Here is a 22,742-nt window from a genome sequence, read left to right on the forward strand (position 1 = left end):
ATCGCGGCGCGCCGGCCTCTCATTATCGCGGCCTCTCTTGTTGCGGAGCACAGGCTCCAGACACACAGGCTCAGTAGTTGTGGCTCACGGGCCTAGTAGCTCCGCGGCATGTGGGATCCTCCCAGACCAGGGCTCGAACCCGTGTTCCCTGCATTGGCAGGCAGATTCTCAACCACTGCGCCACCAGGGAATCCCTTTTTTTTTTTTTTTTTAATTCATTCATTTATTTTTGGCTATGTTGGGTCGTCGTTGCTGTGCCTGGGCTTTCTCTAGTTGCTGTGAGCGGGGGCTACTCTTCGTTGTGATGCGCCGGCTTCTCATGCGGTGGCTTCTCTTGTTGTAGAGCATGGGCTCTAGGTGCAGGCTTCAGTAGTTGTGGCCCGCGGGCTCTAGAGCGCAGGCTCAGTAATTGTGGCACACGGGCTTCGTTGCTCCGCGGCATATGGGATCTTCCCAGACCAGGGTTCGAACCTGTGTCCCCTGCATTGGCATGCGGATTCTTAACCCCACCAGGGAGCCCCCCTAAATACTTTTTTTAAAGGACCATTTAAACAATTTTGTTTCAACTAATTAAACCTTAAGAATCAATAATAAATTCATGCAATACTTTAGAACTATATCACTGAATTCGTCTATTACTTGTCAATAAAATATTCCAATGATTTGGAACCTTTAGCTGTTAGTATAAAAATTATCTCCTTTACTCCTTTAAACTAAAATGCCCCCCAAGAGATTAAAATAAATACTTTCTAATGACATAATATTAGGATTTCTGAGGTTAATGAATCTCTTTGAAAAGGTGGAGGTGAGATATTTTATAGCTTTGAAATAATTTGCAAATAAAATTTACAGCTGATCTTGTAGCAGATATGAATAACCTTGGATAGGCTACATGGGTCAATACTGTATTCTATTTCTCTATATTTTACTGGGGATAAATCTATTTGTTTTAACCCAGCAGAAACAAATACTCTGAAGTCTTTATTAGAACTGTATGTCATTACGTTTTTAGAGCAGTTTTTTCCTTAGTTATTCATTTAGTCTGGGTTGGACTTCTCAAGGGGGAGACAGATATCCCAGCAGCCTGACAAAGTTAAGTACTTACACATGGTTTACAGTAGTAATGAGGGTGGGCACTTTAAAAATGGCTTGGAAAAGAAAATCATTGTTTATAGTTACTAATAATTCAGTTATATTGAGTTATGTGCCTCATTAATGACTTTGAGATAGGTTAGAAAACCATTAAACTTTGTCTATGTATATATATGGAAAAATACATGGATGCAAGTTATACTACTCATTTAGAATACCTTTTTTTCTTATTAAAAAGTAGTAAGAAGTAGCAAAAAGAAGACAATAAATACCAACCATTCAGTGTAAGCCATACTTTTCAGGTTTTTCTTCTACCTCTCAGGCTGCCACTTCTCTGTGAGCTTTTAATACTCTGCCTAACCCTTTTATATTGGTGTTTGGTCCTTGGCCTTTTCTTTCTTTCTTTTTTTAAAAAAAATATTTATTTATTTATTTGGTTGTACTGGCTCTTAGTTGCAGCAGGCGGTCTCCTTATTGTGGCTCACAGGCTTCTTAGTTGTGGCTCACTGGCTCCTTAGTTGCAGCACATGAGCTCCTTAGTTGTGGCACTTGGGCTCCTTAGTTGCGGCTTGCCAGCTCCTTACTTGTGGCAAGTGGGCTCCTTAGTTGTGGCAGGCAGACGCCTTAGTTGTGGCATGTGAACTCTTGCTTGCGGCATGCATGTGGGGTCTAGTTCCCTGACCAAGGATGGAACCCGGGCCCCCTGCATTGGGAGTGTGGAGTCTTATCTACTGTGCCACCAGGGAAGTCCTGGTCCTTGGCCTTTTCAAGTCTGGTTGACTTATTTGTCTGTAGTCAACATCAGTCTCTCCCATGATTGTGGTTATTGTAGTTATTCTAATGGCTCCCGACTCTGTCTCTGTCCCTGCTTTGACTGCTAATTGAATGGCTCTATCTAGATGGCTAAATATCTTCTCAAATTAAACTGTCCAAAACTGAATTTAATCCTCCACCTCCCTCTCTCTCCCCTGCAGAAGACAAAACTAAAACCTAATTCTCTTTTTGGTGGGTTCATCCCTGATTTCTCCTTCTCTCACCCTCACATTCAGTCAAATTTTGCCTTATAAATATCTCATAAATATGTCCTTCACCATCCCCACTGTTATTGTCATCTCTTCCCAGTCTTAACTTTTCAATATATTCTCCCCAGTGTAGCCAGTGATTCCTCTAGAGTCTAGATTATGTAGATTGACTAATTGTCACCCACTGCTTAAACATTTTTACTCTTTCCCTGGAGTTAGCCAAACTGTGAGGTCAAAGGCACAGTCCTCCAGAAAGCCAGGTCTGCCTGAGGCAGAAGTTTGCAGGGAGTTAGGGTCCAAATACAAAGTTAGAGGGAAGAGTTCACAGAAGACCACCCTCACTTCTGACACTGACTATAAGTTTGGGGTTTCTCAAAAACACCTCCAGATTTGATAATTCACTAGAAAGAACTCGCTGAAAGCTATTATATTAATGGATTATGGTTCATTATAAGGAAAAGATACAAATTAGAACCAGCCAAAGGAAGGGATGCATGAGATGCTATCTAGAAGGGTTTCAAATGTGAAGCTTCCATTGTCCTCAGGAATGTGTTTCTCTCTCATGGGGTATTGCCAACCCAAGAAGCTCACCTGAGCTGCAGTGTCCAGAGTTTTTATTGGGACTTACTGATTGATTGCTCACATGGTTGAACTTAGTTTCCAGTCTCCCCTCAGGCTGATACCATGTGATCCAAGGGGCCCACCTGAATAACGAAGACAATCCTATTACTTTAGAAATAGGGATTTAGAGGTTACTCCCAGGAACTGAGGACAAAGGCCAGACCTCTCTTTGGGCAAAGCCAATTATTTACTGTACACCTTCATCACCTATTTCTCCATTGCCCTCCAGATAAAATCCAAACAAAGCTTTATAATCTTATCAGCCTCATCCCTGAATCACTATCCACCCACTCCATCCCACCTCTAGAAGCTACGCTTCAGCTGTTTTAGACTATTAATGTATTAGTTTGAATGTGCTGTGTTTGCTCTTACTTCTGCACCTTTGGATATAACATACTATTCCTTCTTGATCTACCATGCTATCCCACCCTCACCTCACCCAGTCCAATCTCTTACCCATTCTTTAGGTCTCCATTTAACATCACTTCCTTTGTTCACCAACTTCACACTCATAATGAGTTAGGTGTCTCTTCCACGTCCTCTTACAGAATACTCAGTGCTTATTCCTTTTGTAGCACTTGTTTAATTTATTATTTTTTTGTCCACAAATACTTATATATCTTTTACTTGACTAGTGGTCTTCAAAATAAGGTGTACCCAAAATGATCCATTTCAGTGAAGGAATAAAATATTAAAATCTTTTTCCTTGTATACAAAATATGAACTTAAGGGAATTCCCTGGCTGACCAGTGGTTTGGACTCAGTACTTTCACTGCCGTGGCCTGGGTTGAGTCCCTGGTGAGGGAACTAAGATATCCTGCAAGACATACGGTGTGACCAAAAAAAAAAAATGAACTTAGGTGCTAGTAATACTTGATGTGGGAAGCATGCAGTCTTAGCCGGAGGTAACTCCTGGAGGAGACAGTATGTCTCTCACAAAAAGCAAAGCCCTTACCTTGGAATACACTCTTTTTCCCAGGCCTGAGGAATGTAAAAGAGATTAGCTAAGCTATCTCAAGCCAGGAGACCTCAGGGAACTGAGAGTCCTGGTTGTTCCCTATGGCTGGGGGCTGTGTGTGAGCCTGGTTAAGGGAAGATAATGTTCAAGGATAGTTGTTGTAAACTTGTTGACGTCCATGGTAGTGACTGAACTGAGATGATAAGCAATTCCATGGGATTATTGTCTAATAATAAGTTCCTTTTCTGTCTATATAAGATTCAGTAAATTCTAAATAAAGTGCCTAGCAACCATCAGTTGTCTTGGTCCTTCTGACCCCATACTCGCGGTGCTATTCAGTACCTTACCCCTCTCTGTCGGGACCTGGAAGACCCCCTGCGGTGGCTGGACCATCGCAACTTGATATATTGATTGAGGTTGGCAGCTTGTTCTGTATGACAGTTGACTTCATGTCAAACATGGTAAATGAGGTATCCTGATGAAGTGCAAGTTTCTTAGCTTAGAAGAGTTGACAGTGGCACCCTTACTCCAGTTTTCAGAACATTATGAATTATTGCAGTTTACCTGCTCTGATTAAATCGATTCATTGATTATATTTACTGGTTTTAACAAAATTAGCCCTTACAAAATAGACAATTGACTTTAAAGATTCCTGCAAAGTGCTCGCTTTGACAGCACATATACTAAAATTGGAAGGATACAGAGAAGATTAGCATGGCCCCTGCACAAAGATGACACGCAATTCGTGAAGCGTTCCTGAGGAGACTCTGGTGCTCGCCATGGCTGACGAAAAGCCCAAGGAAGGAGTCAAGACTGACAACAACGGTCATAATAATTTGATGGGGCAGGATTGTTCTGTGGTGCAGTTTAAGATTAAGAGGCATACACCACTTAGTAAACTAATGAAAGCCTATTGTGAACAACAGGGTTTGTCAATGAGGCAGATTAGATTCCGATTTGATGGGCAGCCAATCAATGAAACAGACACACCTGCACAGTTGAAAATGGAGGATGAAGATACAATAGATGTGTTCCAGCAGCAGACAGGTGTCTACTAAAAAGGGAACCTGCTACTTTACTCCAGAATTCTGTTCCTGCAGACCAAGGAGACATTCTCAATTAGAAAACTGCAATTTGGTTCCTTCCACCACATCCTGACTCCTGCTGTGTAGCTTCTCTATTCTTTCATTTTCCTCTTCCCCATTCCTTTATTGTACATAAAGTAAATGGTGTATATGCACAAGCATATTGCATGTTTTTTTAAAGTAAATGGCCAATGGTATGTTTTGATTGACATCAAATGGAGATGGAATGGGGAAAAATACTGGTTCTGTGAAAATACCCGCTTTTGTCCATGAGTGACATGCTCGTCAGCTCTTATCTTTATATTCCAGTAAGTTATTTTGCTCTCACTGTTTAACAAAAAAAGAACAACATAAAAATTCTTGCATACCTTGTTCGATTGGAGAATTTTAATGTTTTTCATTTATCATTGTAAAACCAAGGACAATTTTACAACTTTTTTGTATGTAGCTGTTACATGTTCATGTTACAATCTGTCTTTAAGTAGGGATAAATTACTCTAAAAGAAATGAATCCTAGATAGTTTTCCCTTCAAGTCAAGTTTAAATAAACTTCTTGTTTAAAATGAAAAAAAAAAAAAAAGATTCCTGAAAAGAAATCATGGGTTGAACATAATATTTGTAATGCACATGTAAAAAGGAACAAAACTTAAGAGCCTATATTTCTCCCATCCTTACTTATATTAGATTTTTTTAAAGGTGATTATATTTGATGAGAAATCCACAAAAATGGAACTATTAAGTAGATTATGTGGAATACAGCTTACTCAAAGAAATACTAATATATTGCTGGTGAGAGTGGTGTGTATGCATGGATGTGTATGTATGGAATTTATATTTGTATATATACACACATGAGAAATGTGTATCTACATTTGGGGTGGGGGTATTCATGATGCTCCAAATTTTTTTTTTTATTCTTTTTTTTTTAAACATCTTTATTGGAGTCTAATTGCTTTACATTGTTGTATTAGTTTCTGCTGTATAACAAAGTGAATCAGCTATACATATACATATATCCCTATATCTCCTCCCTCTTGCGTCTCCCTCCCACCCTTCCTATCCCACCCCTCTAGCTGATCACAAAGCTCCAAGCTGATGTCCCTGTGCTATGCGGCTGCTTCCCACTAACTATCTATTTTGTGTTTGGTAGTGTATATATGTCAATGCTATTCTCTCACTTTGTCCCAGCTTACTCTTCCCCCTCCCCGTGTCCTCAAGTCCATTCTCTACGTCTGCCTCTTTATTCCTGTCCTGCCCCTAGGTTCTTTAGAACCATTTAAAAAAATTTTTTTTAGAGTCCATATATATGTGTTAGCGTACGGTATTTGTTTTCTCTTTCTGACTTACTTTACTTTGTATGACAGACTCTGGGTCCATCCACCTCACTACAGATAACTCAATTTTGTTTCTTTTTATGGCTGGGTAATATTCAATTGTATATATGTGCCACATCTTCTTTATCCATTCATCTGTCGATGACACTTAGGTTGTTTCCATGTCCTGGCTATTGTAAACAGAGCTGCAGTGAACATTGTGGTACACGACTCTTTTTGAATTATGGTTTTCTCAGGGTATATGCCCAGTAGTGGGATTGCTGGGTCGTATGGTAGTTCTATTTTTAGTCTTTTAAGGAACCTCCATACTGTTCTCCATAGTGGCTGTATCAATTTACATTCCCACCAACAGTGCAGGAGGGTTCCCTTTTCTCCACACCCTCTCCAGCATTTATTGTTTGTAGATTTTTTGATGATGGCCATTCTGACCGGCGTGAGGTGATACCTCATTGTAGTTTTGATTTGCATTTCTCTAATGATTAGTGATGTTGAGCATCCTTTCATGTGTTTGTTAGCAATCTGTATGTCTTCTTTGGAGAAGTGTCAATTTAGGTCTTCTGCCCATTTTTGGATTGGGTTGTTTGTTTTTTTGATATTGAGCTGCATGAGCTGCTTGTAAATTGTGGAGATTAATCCTTTGTCAGTTGCTTCATTTGCAAATATTTTCTCTCATTCTGAGGGTTGTCTTTTCATCTTGTTTATGGTTCCTCCAAATTTTTTTGATAGAGTGCTTGAGCAAGTGTTTGGAGGCAGTTGCATTAGATTATTAGCTACATGTTTGCCATCACATCCCTAGGTCAGTAATGACAGGGACATATACAACACACAGTAAATATTTGCTGATCCAGTGAATGAGCCAAGAGATTAAAAATAAGATATTATTCTTACTACTTTAAACTGCTTTTTAAAAAACTTAGTAAATTTTGCTATTCTCATATTTTTAAAACTTTTTATTATAGAAAATTTAAAGTATATAAAAAATAGTGTCCTTACCACCCAACCTCAGCAATGATCAATTTGTGGCCAATCTTTTTTCATCTATGTCTTCACACGTCTCACCCCACCTCCCATTATTTATATTCTGTGTAATTTTTAAATGAATACACAATAATTTGATCACAGTTCTATTAAACATTTTAGGTGTTACCAATTTTTGGTTGCTCTAAGAATATTTTGATGGTCATCCTTTGAGCACACCTTTGGTTTTCTTAGAGTGTATTTATATATAGTATACAGTGTTGGGATTACATTTAGTATATTCACATATTTAAGGCTTTTGGTACATAGTTTTTAAATGTCTTCTAACAAGGTTTTACTAGTTTACTCTCTAAGCAGCTATATATAAGAAAAAGATTATTGGTGTTATGAAATGATTTAAACATTTAGAAAATAACAGAGAATAATAAAAATATCCATATACCCACCATTCAGTTTCAACAAATTATCATAATTGTTTAAGATTATTTTAAGGAAATAAAACATTTCATATGGAATTGAAGACTTTGTTTTCACTCTCTTCTATGAACCCATTCCCTTTTCTTTCTTTCCAGAGGTAATCTGTGAGTTTGGGGAATGTATCCTGCTCTATATTTTTATATTTTTACTACACACATATTTGTATGGTCAGTATATGGTGGGCTTTTTTTGTTTTTGTTTTCATAAGTAGCTATCTTGAGACTAACCTTTTTAAAAAAGATTTATTCATATTGATACACATAGATATAGTTTTTTCATTTTAGGTACTATATAGCATTCTATATGAGTGTATTTGTTTTGTTTATCTAATTTCCTATTGATGGACAGTTGAGTTTCTAATTTTTGCATGTTATGCACTATAATGGTTAAAAATAGCTGCTCTAGTGGGTAAATCCTGAAATCTCAAAAGCTTAACATAATGTTAGTTTATTTCTTGCTCATAGAGTACCTTCAATGGAGAAGGCACTGTGTTCTATGGAGTGATTAAGGGACTCAGGCTAATAGAGAGTCTGTCATCTTAAATTTCTGGTTTCTAAGGTTGCTCTAGGCATCAAAATACATCCAGCAAACATAAGAGTGGAGAATGGTATTGGAGGTTTTTAGGGGCCAGTCCTTAGAAGTGGCATATATAATTTTGTTCACTTTCCATTGACTAGAATTCCAGTCACGTGACACCACCTAGGGCCCACATTTCCCAGCAAACAGGACTGGGAAATGTAGCCACTGGCTTGGCAGTTAAGAAACAACTTTATACTATGTAGAAAAAACCACATAACTTTGGTGGATAGCTGGTATTCTCTGCTTTACAAATAATTCTACAGTTTGGACATGTCTCCTTGTGTATGTGTTCATAGATTTCTTGAGTATATACCTAGAAATGGAATTGTCAGATTGAAGTTACATACACTTTTACTTTGTTAGATATTGACAGATTACTTTGTCCAACAGCACTGTATGAGAGGTCTGGTTTCTCCATGTTCTCACTAATATTTGAATTGCAGTACTGCTTGTCTTGTATTTCTACACAGCTGTGTGCCGTTAATGCCACTGAACTCTGTTGGAAAGAGGAGAATAGTTATAGGTGACTGTGGTCTTGGTTTAGGGCATTTTGGAGGAGGACACTTGCCTAAAAGTCTAGACCAGTGCTGTCCAATAGAAACATAATTGAGCCACATATATAATTTAAAGTTTTCTATTAACCACATTTTAAAAATGGAAAGACAGTGAATTTAGTTTAATAATTTATTTCATTTAACCTAATGTATCTAAATATGTTATCATTTAAACATGTGATCAGTATTAAAATATTATTGAGATATTTTTCATTTTTTATAGCAAGTTTTCAAAATCCTGTTTGTATCTTACACTTAAAGCACATCTCAATTGGAATATCCCATTTAAAATATTTAGTAGCCACTTGGGGCTAGTGGCTACTGTATTGAATGGCACAGGTTTAGATTTAATAACAAAAACTTTAATTCTATAACACATATCTGACATTTAATTTCAAAGTCATATTCATTTATTTATTTAATATTTATTTATTTATTTGGTTGCCCCGGGTCTTAGTTGCGGCAGGCAGCCTCCTTAGTTGCAGCTCTAGGGCTCCTTAGTTGCAGCTCACTGGCTACTTAGTTGAGGCATGCAACTCTTAGTTGGGGCATGCATGTGAGATCTAGTTCCCTGACCAAGGATTGAACCCAGGCCCCCTGCATTGGGGGCGCGGAGTTTTATTCACTGTGTCACCAGGGAAGTCCCTCAAAGTCATATTTAAATGGATGCTCACTCCAATTACCAAATTCATATTTATCTAGCCTTTGGAGAAACAGCAAGCTGAATTTGTTTTTCCTAGATTTCTTTCTTTGACTAGAGAACTATATATATATATATACACACACATATATATACACATATATATGTAAGAGCTTTTATTTATTTCTTTTGGCCATGCTGTGCGGCATGCAGAATCTTAGTTCTGTGACCAGGGATCGAACCCATGCCTCCTGCAGTGGAAATGCAGAGTCCTAATAACCACTGGACTGCCAGGGAAGTCCGGAGAATAATATGATTTAGATTTAGATTATCGAATTGTTAATTTCTCCTCACATAGTTTATAGTGTGGTAGTTTTCTATTGCTGTGTAACATGCTACTGAAACTTAGTGGCTTAAAACAACATCCATTTATTATCTAACAGTTTTGTAGGTCAGAAGTCTGGTAATGTTCAGCTGGGTTCTCTGCTTAAGGTCTCGAGTCAAGGCTGAAGTCAAAGTGTTGGCCAGGCTGGACTCTTATCTGGAGGCTCAGGGGAAGGCTCCACTTCCCAGCCCATTCAGGTTGTTAACAGTCTAGACCTTTGTTATAGATCTGAGGTTCCCATTTCCTTGCTGGCTGTGGGGTGATGATGAGGTGGGCTGATTATCTATTGACAGAACCACCCACTTTCCTTTTCATGTGGCCCTCTCTATCTTCATACCAGCAGTGGCACATCAAGTCTTCCTTATGCTTCAGTCTCTCTCGCTTCCCCTGCTATCAGGCAGAGAAAGCTCTGTGCTTGTAAGGGCTCATGTGATTAGATCAGGTCCACCAAGATAATCTCCCTGTCTTAAGATCAACTTGCCATATAGTATAACACAATCACAGGAGTGATATCAAATTAGTATTCACAGATTTTAGTGAGCATCTTTGGGGGACCATTTTGGTAATTCTTTGTGCTATAGTAGAGAAGGAAGATGGAAGAACATTTTAATTATTTTGTTTAGAGGTCTTTTAATTTCACTTCTAAATGAAAGAAAAATACTTTGCCCATTTCTTTTTGTCTCTACTCCCACCAGTGTGGTCCAAGCTTCCATCACCTCTTGGCTGGCTGTAGCAGTACTCCTAACTGCTATTTCTTGTTCCACGTTTCCCTCCCTTCAGTCAGTTTTCCATATAACAGTCATCTGGGTCTCACCTTGCTCAGCCACTATGCTTTAGTCACAGTGGTCTTGATTTAGTTCCCAGAAACTGCCATGCTCTGTCCTGCCTCAGGGACTCTGTATTTTTGTTTTCTTTGCCCCAGCAACTTGCCCCCTTCTCTACAACTGTCCAACTCAACCATTAGGTCTTATCTTAAATATCTCTTCCTCATAGAGGTGTTTCTTTACCTATGGTCTAAATTAAGTCTTGGTTTTTGGTTTCCATGGTATCCTTTACTTTTTCTCTATATCCACTTATCATAATTTATACATATATGTATTCATGTGTTAGTTATTTGATGTCTCTGTCCCACACTGAGGGCAACAGATAAAGAATGTTTTGTTTACCTTTGTGTATCCAGCACCTAGTACAGGTTCTGGCACATAGTAGGCACTCATTAAATATTTATTGAATAAATGAATGAATCTTCAACTTTTTCTCTGCTCGGTCCAGGTTGTTTCCTTTCTAGATTTTTATAGGCCTATTCTCATTACCTTCTTTCTCTTTGTTATTATTTTCTTCCTTTGCTCTACTCTGAGTGGTGGAGGAACGTGGCTTCCTGTTTTATGTTATTGTTGGTATGTGTTAACATTTTCAACTAGCAGCAGAAATATGTTTGCAGTTTTTATTACTGATTAATACTCCACAATTTTGTAAATGAAAATTTTTGTGGACTTAGAAGAGTAGTCTTATGTAAATTCTTTGAGAATATTGTCAACAATGACAATTTTGAAGCATAATAATACTTTGTAGAGAGTAATGAGCTAGTTAAAAGGTTCAGAGTATTCTTTTTTTAAAAAAAATTTTTATTTATTTATTTATATTTATTTTTGGCTGTGTTGGGTCTTCATTTCTGTGCAAGGGCTTTCTCTAGTCGTGGCAAGCGGGAGCCACTCTTCATCGCGGTGCGCAGGCCTCTCACTATCGCGGCCTCTCTTGTTGTGGAGCACAAGCTCCAGACGCGCAGGCTCAGTAGTTGTGGCTCACGGGCCCAGTTGCTCCGCGGCATGTGGGATGTGGGATCTTCCCAGACCAGGGCTTGAACCTGTGTCCGCTGCATTGGCAGGCGTATTCTTAACCACTGTGCCACCAGGGAAGCCCGGTTGAGAGTATTCTTAATTCCTTGTGTGTATTTTCACTTAAGATTTTACCTTCTGGTGTATAGCTCTGAGGAAAACCAGTCCATTACTTCCTATCTTAGTTTAAGTCATCAAAGAAAAAGAACCGAAAGACTTCAACACAACACTATAAATCAACTATACTTCAATAAAAAAAATAAATTAAAAATAAAAAGAACCAAAAGACTTATCTGCTGGGTTAGAAATAGCAAAGAAGAGCTTTTCCTGGTGACTTGATTTCATAATGAATTATAAGATTCCTACAGAAACATTACAGTTTTTGTCTTTTATAGATTTGAAGCATTTGACCTACTTCTACCACAAGGCACAGCCTCTGATCTTTGATATTTATTCACATTTTTCTACTTTGTGAATCTAAAAACAAAAACTAAAATAAAAACCGGTTTTTAATAAGCTTGTTTCTTGAGAAGTATATTGTGCTACAGCCAGTTTTCACATTTGCATATAAAAATAAGCAACAAAAATGTAATGCTTTTAAGTTGATATATATATTATTTATAAAATTGTCTTTGAGGTGTGTGGTATATAAAATTCTTTCTTAGGCTAAAACTCTAGAGGGCAAGAATCATGCTGTAAACGTGTTCTTCATTGAACCTAGCAAGTTATCACATAAATATGAGAGGTGATAGTCATTAAATCAGGCTATCACTGATTTTGCAATAGGAGTGACCTCTGAAGTTTTGGAATTTGATTTCTGGCAACACTGAATATTTATTAGTTCGTATAGTCTTGGTTCAGGCAGCTTATAAATAATCTCATATACTACTTAGAAGGAGACTTGTATTATTCACAGTCTACTTATACAATCAGAGGAACATAAATATTTTGTTTTTCAAGGTCATATGGAAAGTTAGCTGTGCATCTAAAAATAATTTTCAGTCTTTTAAGACAGATAAATACAACTTTGCATTTAAATGCCCTTTACCAGGGTAGTCTCTAATCATAAATATCTTTCTATAAGACTTAGTTAGAAGTGTAAACCAGAGGTTTACACCTCTGCATCTGAAATAATAATTGTAGAACTAGTAGTAGTAAGCTGCTCCTGTTTCTGTTGTTGCTACTACATTTATTGAGAGCTTGCTCAGGCACTGTTTTATATTTAATACCTCAGTTAATCCTTGCAAAAACTATTTGATGTTAGGTTCTATTATTAGCCCAATTTGCAGATGCGAAGGCCAAGGCACAGAAAGTTTAAAGAACTCAAGTTTCCACCATCAGTGGTGTCACTAGGACATGAACCCAGGCAGACTGATTCCAGGGGTTATAGCTATAAAGTTCATTTTATGATTTTCATGCTATGTTACAAACATGTTTCTATAGGGAAAAATCACAGTGAAGATGCAATTCAATTGTTTGAATTTTGAGCACTGCCATTTCTGAGTTTAGGCTCTTATTTCTTGCCTTGATTACTTTGGTAGCCTCCTAACTAATGTGCCTGCCGTTAGTCTCTTTTCCCTCTAATCTAGGCTCCCTGGGTTTTCTGACATAATTGAATTCACTGCAGTTCTCTAAAGATATCAGATTATTTCTTGCCTCTCTGCCTTTGTAGATGCTGTTTCTTCCTCATGGAACATCACTTTCTTGGCTAACTATAACTAACCTACCTTTTGAGGGAGAGAGGGTGGTTGGATTTTTACTATCTTCAACCATAAAGTGCTATATTATTAACTATAAATAAAGAACATACTAAGGTTTTTGCACCAAATATTTTTCTAAACTCTGGCCTCTAATGAAAGACAAGAAAAAACTAAAAATTCATGCTGCTTATTAAAAACACAATTGAAATCCAGAAATTCTTTAAACAATAGACTGACAGAAAGTTCACAACTTGGTATATAGCTCATAAGGTGCCTGGAGATTATTTTTTTCCATTTTGTACTTGACTAATCCTGCAATCTATTTCGATTTTTTAACTTCAGTATTAATTGTTGAAGTAGCCAAAGGCACCTATTTTCTATAGAGTTTTAATGCCTAATATAATAGCCATCTACCCAACACAGTGTTTCTTGGAAAGAAATCCTTTAAAATTTTTTTAAATTAAGTATAAAGAGAAGTATTCTTTTGTTCAGTTAGTTTGCAATCTATACTAATGTCATATATTCAGTATGTTATCTTTTAAAAGCCAGTAAAATACATATTGGTCATTAATAAGCAGTGGATTATAGATTAATATAAAGCAGTGATCACTTGTTTTCTAGAAGTGTATTCCCATCATTGGGTCCTTATGCTGTAACATGGTTTTGGAATCATTATCATTGTAAAATCATTATTTCTTTGCATAATGCACTCAAGAATGGCTCAAAATAAAGCCTGTCCTTTAGTCAGAATTCCATTTTATATATTAAAATATCCAGTTTATGTTCAACATATACATGATGTTAAAGTAAAACTATCCTTGACTATCAAGGAGAGGGAGGAGGAAATAGGACAAGTGATATCACCTTCTAATGTAGGTCTGTAAAAATATATTGAAGAAGTGCACAGCCGCACAGGTCCGGCGAGCGCAGGCGCAAAAAGGGCGCAGCTGGAGCGCAGCTGGGTGTCCAGCTTGCGGGTGTCCGAGCTGCCGCGGCCGGAGAGGAGTGGCGGGAACTGCTTGAATATCCACATTTCAGTTTCTGCACCTATCAAGAGTTTTAATTCATCATGGATAATCTGTTAGCAGAAGAAATTCAGCTGAGGGCTAACCAGGTTACTGATGAGTCTCTGGAAAGTACAAGGAGAATCCTGGGTTTAGCCACTGAGTCTCAGGATGCAGGAATGAAGACTATCACTATGCTGGATGAACAAGGGGAACAACTAAAATGCATAGAAGAAGGCATGGACCAAATAAACAAAGACATGAGAGAAGCAGAGAAGACTTTAACAGAACTAAACAAGTGCTGTGGCTTTTGTGTATGCCCATGTAATAGGACAAAGAACTTTGAGTCTAGTGAAGCCTGTAAGGCAACATGGGGAGATGTTGGAGACAACTCTACTAGCAATATAGTATCTAAGAAGCCAGGCCGAGTGACAAATGGTCAGCCTCAGCAAGCAATGACAGCAGCAACCAGCGGCTGATACATTAAATGTATAACAAATGATGCCAGGGGAGACGAAATACAAGAGAACCTGACTCAAGTGGGCAGTATCCTAGGAAATCTAAAAAACATGGCCCTGGACATAGGCAATGAGATTGAGGCTCAAAATTGACAAATAGAACGGATCACAGAAAAGGCTGACACCAACAAAGATCGTATTGACAATGCCATGCCAGAGCAAAGAAACTCATTGACACCTAAAGCTACTGTTGTACTTCTTTATCGTTTATTCACCTCCCTAGCGCCTCCTTCAAAGCCATTACCTTTCCAGAGTTTGAAATTTTGGTTCCACACTCTTCTAATCGGGAGATGATGTGGAAGAAGATCTAGGAGTAACAGCCCCCCTATTCTTTTATTTTCTCTTTTTCCCTTGAGGGTAGACTGCTGCTTAGTTTTCCTTCTAGTATTTTCTTTCTTGGTCCATACTCTTAGGTTGGTTTTCATACATCATATATAGTGTTATTTTTCATTCTCTCCATTTACTTAGCAGGTTCTCCTGCTTTCAAAATTTGGAAGCATTGCCAAAGGCAGCCATGTAAAAGGCAGTGGGGGCAGGCACAAGGAGGAGAGGCAAGAGATAAGAAGTTGTTACCTCAGTAAAACCTGCAGACCCTAAAGCCAAAAGTTGCATAACCACAGTGAAGATCTAGTTGGGTTTAATTTCTATTTAAGTTGCAGTTATTGCCAATTTAGGCCAATGCTTGGTTTTGGAGCCTGTGTACACAATATTTTTCTTATACATCACAACTCTGCAACCTCTGCTTCAAAAAAGAATAGAATGAGTTTTCTTAAAGTGAGCTTTATTTCTGAACTCCTGGTGATTCATCTATGTACATAGATTCTATGATCCCATTTCATATTGCACCATATAGGAATACATGGTATAAATGAATGGCTTTTTATTTTCATATTATTAATAGTATCATGGTCCCATTACAGGCCGATTAACCTCATAAATTTGTCATTAGTCTTTGAAGAAAAAATATGTAAATATGTATATATAATATGAGAATTTCTCTCTACAGCAGGGCTTAAAATTTTTTGGAAAAGTTTGACAAAGTACATCACGTGAATTCAGATTTACCTCAATGCCAAGAATTATGTTTAGATAGGAAAAAAGAAACTTGTTTTGATCTCAGGTAGAAAATAGTTAGATTGCTTTGAGTTTTATGTAGCTTTAAACTATTTTTAAAACTAGAATTTATTCTGTTTCACTAAAAATGATTCAGAAAATTATGTCTTTGGTTTACTTATTGATGATTGCACTGTGATTCTCTTAGCCTTTTGTATTCAACTTCCAGAATCACATTTGTTTAGATCCTGAACAGTGTTATAAGAATCTGATTGGTATTTGTCACCTTTATTTAAAAACTAGCTTCTGCACACTTCAAAGCTATTAATGTTGATTGGTTTGACCAATAACCACTGTTTGATCCTTACAATTAAATTTTATAACTAAAAAAAAAAAATATATATATATATATATAAGATCAAAATACATTGAAAATCAAGTGTAAAATAAAAGCATTCTCTCAGAATGAGGCCTTATAAATACTCAAACCAATTAAACATTACAGTGGAAAAGTTCATTAAATATTACATTAAGTAATTAGTAATTTTTATATTCCTACATAGGTCAAAATTACCAAACCATGAAACTGAATTTCTTCTCATTTCCCCAAGGACTATGAAAGAGATTTTAATTAAGCTTTGCTATGTTAAGAATTTCCTTGATTTTAGAAAGCTGTTTGTACGTTACTACAGCTTTTCTAAGTGACTGTCTACATAAAGATAACCTTATGTGTGGCTTGGTAATTTTGTGGTTAATGTATACCATGGAAAAGTTATTATAGGAATTCAATTCATGAAGCATATATGATCAGCTATGTTCAAGCAAGATATTGAATCATTTGGTATTTTGTAATATGTATAATTAGTAGTAAATCGTAATATGATTAGAGTTAAAGACAGTGTCCTTTCTTGAAACTAATGTTAATGGCGTTTGTTTTCTTTACTTATTCACTTGTTTTTCACCTCATTATAGAAAGGATTTCAAGTGGCAAATTAATTTTACTATAATGGGAGTAATATTTATTTAGTCATCAAAAAAAGTTAAGTATCTACCATATGCTAAGCATTGTGCTAAATGCTGCTTATACAGAAATAAAATACATGTTCCTTTCCTCAAGAAGTGTGCGGTTTAGAGGAAAAGTCAGACAAGTTAACCAGCATGTACAGTACAATGTGAGTACAATAAAAATTATTATTAACTCTGTTATGTAGGAGGTGATATACTAAGCGCATACATTGTTATTTTCTATTTTTAAATCAGGAAATTAATATTTAGCAACATTAGTTAACTCATCTAAGGTCACACAGTAAGTGGTAGAATCAGAATTTGAACTCAGATGTTTCTGACTCCAAAGCTTTTTATCTTGCTGCCTCTCTATACTGGTAGGAGTTAAGACAGAGTGATGCAGAGGATTTATGGGGACCATAAGGTGGGTGTGCCAATGTAGGCTATTAGGTTCTGGAAGAGGATGCTTAAATTGAGTTTAGAAGACTAAATAAGAATTAGCCAAGAGGAAGAGGGAGCTGAAAAGCATTCCAACAGAGAGACTAACTTGTGCAAAGGCATAGAGATGAGAAAGCGTAGCCCATTTGGGGCTTGTAAGCCCTTATTTCTCTGAATAAAGGAGAGTAAACCTGCAAGAAAAACTGGAGAAATAACCCTCAAATCATTCATTAATTCATTTATTCAGTCAACATTGGGCACTGTAGACTGTATTCACTGCATCTCTGGGATGATACTGGAATTTTTAAAACTACAAGTCATAGAAATGCCACTAATGTTAACAAAATGCCACATAATCAGGAAAGAGAAGAACTCTATGCTCTTTTGTCCTCTAATTTGTTTTATTTGGCTTTTAGAACAATGGCTTCTAAATTGTAAAATCTCTCTCTCTCTCTTTCTCTCTTTTTTCTGATCATTTCTCTCATCATACTACCTGATGCCAAACTGTGTGGAGATTTTAGAACTGAAGACTGCCTAAAGTGTTCTCAATTCAACTATGCTAAATTCTATTTACTTCCTTAAGATTTAAGAAAGGCTAAGTATGTTTCTCTGTATCAGTATCCCCTGTATGACCTTATCTTTCAGAGGATAAATGTACTAAAACTACTAAAATAGATCCTTTCAAGGACATGTTTGGAGAGAGAGACGCACATCAAGCTGCTAGATGGATATACAGGACAACGCAAGACCATGACCCAGATATTAATCAACATATAAAATCTAGGAGGTAGGCAGTGGTTTTTCTGAGTTTGAAGGAGTGATGTTTATCATTAGACACATTTATCATTCAGTGATATGATTATTAGTTTGTTTTCTCCATCTTTACAATCTAAAGAGACAGTCTTCAACATTCATTTCAAATGCTGTCTTCTAGTAGAGGAATTTCCCTGAGGTCAGCTGGAAGTAATTATTCCCTCTCCTGAACTTCCCAGCATTTTATCTGTATCTTTTTAAAATACATCCAATAATTCCTTTTTATAATGTCATTTATATGCATGTCTCATCTCCTCTTTTAAACTGTACGTACCTTCATGTTTGATCCCCAGCACTAAGCTTTGTACATATAAGGCATTGAGCTAATATTTAATGAATTAAAGCATAGCATCCCTATCATAAACTAAATCATTAGGGCAGTGTTTCTTAAAGTGTTGGACATGAATTACTTACTTCAGGATCACCTGGAATGTGTTGTTCAAAATGCAAGTTCCTGTGCTTCTGCCCACACCTACTGAATGAGAATTTCTGTGGTTTCCAGTAATCTTGTTTTGAGTAAAAACACTAGATAATTATGATGTACACTAAAGTTTGAGAACCCACTGCCTTAGGGAGAATGCAAGAATCCAAATTAAATTTACATTGAATTGCAGATGTGCTTAATGCTAAAAATAATAAAGTATAAACCATAATGGAAAAGAATATTACAAAAGAATGTATGTATGTGTATAACTGAGTCACCTTGCTATACAGCAGAGATTGGCCCAACATTGTAAACCAACTATACTTCAATTAAAAAAATAAATAAATAAATAAAGTAGCGAGACTTCCCTGGTGGTGCAGTGGTTAAGAATCCGCCTGTCAATGCAGGAGACACGGGATCGATCCCTGGTCCAGGAAGATCCCACATGTTGCAGAGGAACTAAGGCTGTGCACCACAACTACTGAGCCTGTGCTCTAGAGCCCACGAACCACAACTACTGAAGCCCGCATGCCTAGAGCCCGTGCTCCACAACAAGAGAAGCCACCGCAATGAGAAGCCCGCGCACCACAACGAAGAGTAGCCCCGTTCGCTGCAACTAGAGAAAGCCCGCATGCAGCAAAGAAGACCCAACGCAGCCAATAAATAAATAAATAAATAAATATTAAAAAACGGTATTTTGTACATAGCATATAAGATGAAAATATAAGAAGAAAGAAATGAACAGGAAGATATTTTCAGTGAAGTTTATCTGTATGTCAGGAAAGATCAATGTTCCATATTCTGGAACTTTAGTATTTTTTTTTTTTTTTTTAATTTTATTTATTTTATTTTTCTTTGGCTGCATTGGGTCTTCGTTGCTGCGTGCGGGCTTCCTCTAGTTGCGGCGAGCGGGGGCTACTCTTCATTGTGGTGCATGGGCTTCTCATTGTGGCGGCTTCTCTTCTTGCAGAGCACAGGCTCTAGGCATGCAGGCTTCAGTAGTTGTGGCACGTGGGCTCAGTAGTTGTGGCTCGCAGGCTCTAGAGCACAGGCTCAATAGTTGTGGCGCACGGGCTTAGTTGCTCCGCGGCATGTGGGATCTTCCCAGACCAGGGCTCGAACCCGTGTCCCCTGCATTGGCAGGCGGATTCTTAACCACTGCGCCACCAGGGAAGCCCTGGAACTTTAGTATTAAAAAGCATATTTAGATGTAAATAATTTAGAATATTGATGACCATTTTCTTTGAATGCATTTGAAGTAAAACACCATGGTTTTATAACTAAAGACTAAGAAAAGATGCTTTGAACATTCTTATTGGCACATTCTTGTATTGCTGTATGCATAGATGTCTTTTAAGGCATGATTTCCTATAATATAGTTTGTGACTCATAGTTTTATTGTAAGAAATAGTGTGGTTTAGATACCATTTAACAATATATGCTTCTCCTTATCTTTAACCACACACTGTATTTTAGATTTACTTGTCTGTGAATGTTTTTATCTGTGATTTTTAAAAATATGAAATTGTTGGTAGAATGTCAACTATCTTGACTTATGTATTGTTTAAATTGATAAGGGCTAGGATAAGCTGTAGCAAGCAAGTCCAATATAGATCTTCATCATCCAGGTAGTTCTTTTATTTCTGAAATATAAATTGTTGGGCTTCCCTGGTGGCATAGTGGTTAAGAATCCAATCTGCCTGCCAGTGCAGGGGACACGGGTTCAATCCCTAGTCTGGGAAGATCCCACGTGCCGTGGAGCAACTAAGCCCACGTGCCACAACTACTGAGCCTGCACTCTAGAGCCTGCGAGCCACAACTACTGAAGCCCGTGCGCCTAGAGACCGTGCTTCGCAACAAGGGAAGCCACCACAATGAGAAGCCTGAGCACCTCAACAAAGAGTAGCTCCCGCTCGTCACAACTAGAGAAAGCCCACGTGCAGCAACAAAGCCCCAACACAGCCAAAAATAAATTAAAAAAAAATTAAAATATAAATTGTTTTATAAACTTAAGCTGTTCTTATAATAGTAATAAAAATAAGAAGCGCTTATAATGGAGAGAACTGGTCCAGGTACTATGTATATATTAATTCATTTAATTCTCAGAACAACCAAATGAAGTAGGCAGTGTTATCAACCACACTTTGCAGGTAAGGAAGCTAAGGTATTGAGAAAGAAATTTGTCCAAGTTCACATAGCTGGTAAGTGGCTAGGATATGAACCCCTACAGAGTAGCTTCAGAGTCAGCACTCTTAACCACTCTGCAATAACGTTATTATTTTTTTTTAACTAGCACATAACTTGACTTTGTCTTAGTCACTATCAGGAGCATTTTCCAGCAATAATAATAATAATTGGCAAATGTTTCCAAGTAAAAATTTTAAGCAAATTCAGCGTATATCTAAACATCATCTTTTTTGAATGGTCTTAATGCTATTCCTACTTTTACTGATTTTACGTAGTAATATCAAGATTTCTTACTTAAAATTAGTTGGCTGTCAAAAGATTGTTTTGGCAATCTGATTGACACGAGTGAAAGTCCAGTAAGTTTATTTTATTTTTTTAATGTAATTTATTTTTAAAATTTTATTTGTTTTATTTTTTGACTACGTTGGGTCTTCATTGCTGTGCACGGGCTTTCTCTATTTGTGGCGAGCAGGGGCTACTCTTTGTTGCGGTGCGCAGGCTTCTCATTGAGGTGGCTTCTCTTGTTGCAGAGCATGGGCTCTAGGTGCGCGGGCTTCAGTGGTTGCAGCATGTGGGCTCAGTAGTTGCAGCACGCAGGCCCTAGAGTGTGTGGGCTTCAGTAGTTGTGGCATGTGGGCTCAGTAGTTGTGGCTCATGGGCTCTAGAGTGCAGGCTCAGTAGTTGTGCAGCACACGGGCTTAGTTGCTCCATGGCATGTGGGATCTTCCCGGACCAGGGGTTGAACCCGTGTCCCCTGCAGTGGCAGGTGGATTCTTAACCACTGTGCCACCAGGGAAGTCCCAGGTCCAGTAATTTTAATTTTCAGAAGCTATTGGAACACTTATCAGATTTTTAAAAAACTATATTTATTTATTTATTTTTGGCTGCGTTGGGTCTTTGTTGCTGCGCGCTGGCTTTCTTTAGTTGCGGCGAGTGGGGGCTACTCTTCGTTGTGGTGTGCGGGCTTCTCATCATGGTGGCTTCTCTTGATGCGGAGCATGGGCTCTAGGCATGTGGGCTTCAGCAGTTGTGGCATGCAGGCTCAGTAGTTGTGGCTTGCGGGCTGTAGAGCGCAGGCTCAGTAGTTGTGGCGCATGGGCTTAGTTGCTCCACGGCATGTGGGATCTTCCTGGACCAGGGCTCAAACCTGTGACCCCTGCATTGGCAGGTGGATTCTTAAAAGCCACTGCGCCACCAGGGAAGCTCCACTTAACAGATTTTTAGAAAATAAAAAAGCTAGATAAATTTTCACACTGATTATTTTTAAAAATTATATATAAAAGATGTTTAGTAATATATATTCTTTTTGATAAAGCACTGAAGTTTTTCTCTACAAAAAGTACATTTTTTTTTTAATTTATTTTTTTGGCCATCCTGCCGCAAGGCATGTGGGATCTTATCAATAGTTCCCCAATCAGAGATCGAAACCGCGCCCCCTGCATTGGAAGCGTGGAGTCTTAACCAGTGGACTGCCAGGGAATTCCCAAAAAGTACATTTTTTTAATTGGTGTTTCTGTGGTACACATGAATAAAATATTTGTCCTTGGTCTGTGTCATTTCCTCATTTTTAATTCTATAAATTGGTCATTTTAGGTGTCATTAATTGTTTTGTTTCAATAAATAAATACTGAAGGTGATTTAAGTACCTTGTAAAAATAGCTAACTTATGAATGCTATATATTAGACTGTGTTTTAATATGTTAATTGTTTTTAAAAATCTATCCCATCAAAACACTAACTTGTTTAAAAAGTTCAGTTTTGAAATATCACCAACCTCTGTTATAAATCAGGACAGCTCAGAAGAAGAGGAGATGTAAATTAGAGAAACCCAGAATGGAAAATAAAGAAGAGATTTTTTTACCCTTAGAATAAAGGGTTCCACAATGAGGAGGTGGGCTCTAAGAATCTTGAATAAGAAGGTCATAGGTATGCCCAATTAAGTGGCTCTTAATAGCATTATTTTTATTTTTTCAATGCAAATTTATAATCTAGTAAACTGAAAAGCAGATGAACATTGAATTATCTGTGGAATTCTTAAGG

General features: G+C 37.5%; 2 protein-coding genes, 1 non-coding gene and 1 pseudogene across 5 annotated transcripts in view; all 4 read left to right on the plus strand.

The window, feature by feature from the left end:
- Window positions 1–22,742, plus strand: part of PPM1E (protein phosphatase, Mg2+/Mn2+ dependent 1E) — a 207,688-nt gene that overhangs the window by 4,049 nt on the left and 180,897 nt on the right. The gene's annotated exons all lie outside the window — the stretch shown is intronic.
- On the plus strand, window positions 4,353–4,458 carry LOC118887632. Its single transcript, XR_005018106.1, has one exon. It is a non-coding gene; the product is annotated as a U6 spliceosomal RNA (small nuclear RNA).
- On the plus strand, window positions 4,473–4,751 carry LOC118886549 (small ubiquitin-related modifier 2-like). 2 transcript variants are annotated; one of them, XM_036836478.1, is made up of 2 exons: window positions 4,473–4,620; window positions 4,678–4,751. In XM_036836478.1, the coding sequence occupies exons 1-2, from the start codon at window positions 4,473–4,475 to the stop codon at window positions 4,749–4,751; spliced, it is 222 nt and encodes a 73-aa protein (XP_036692373.1). The 2 variants fall into 2 exon arrangements, with proteins under 2 accessions (XP_036692373.1, XP_036692372.1); XM_036836477.1 differs by having other exon boundaries at window positions 4,473–4,751.
- LOC118886547 lies at window positions 14,228–14,964 on the plus strand (annotated as a pseudogene).

The sequence above is a fragment of the Balaenoptera musculus genome, chromosome 20 (genome assembly GCF_009873245.2).
Source record: "Balaenoptera musculus isolate JJ_BM4_2016_0621 chromosome 20, mBalMus1.pri.v3, whole genome shotgun sequence".
Taxonomy (NCBI): domain Eukaryota; kingdom Metazoa; phylum Chordata; class Mammalia; order Artiodactyla; family Balaenopteridae; genus Balaenoptera; species Balaenoptera musculus.

What these genes read in the sequence shown, in the direction of transcription:
- LOC118886549 (XM_036836477.1), top strand. Translation starts at nt 4,473, where the DNA reads ATGGCTGACGAAAAGCCCAAGGAAGGAGTCAAGACTGACAACAACGGT.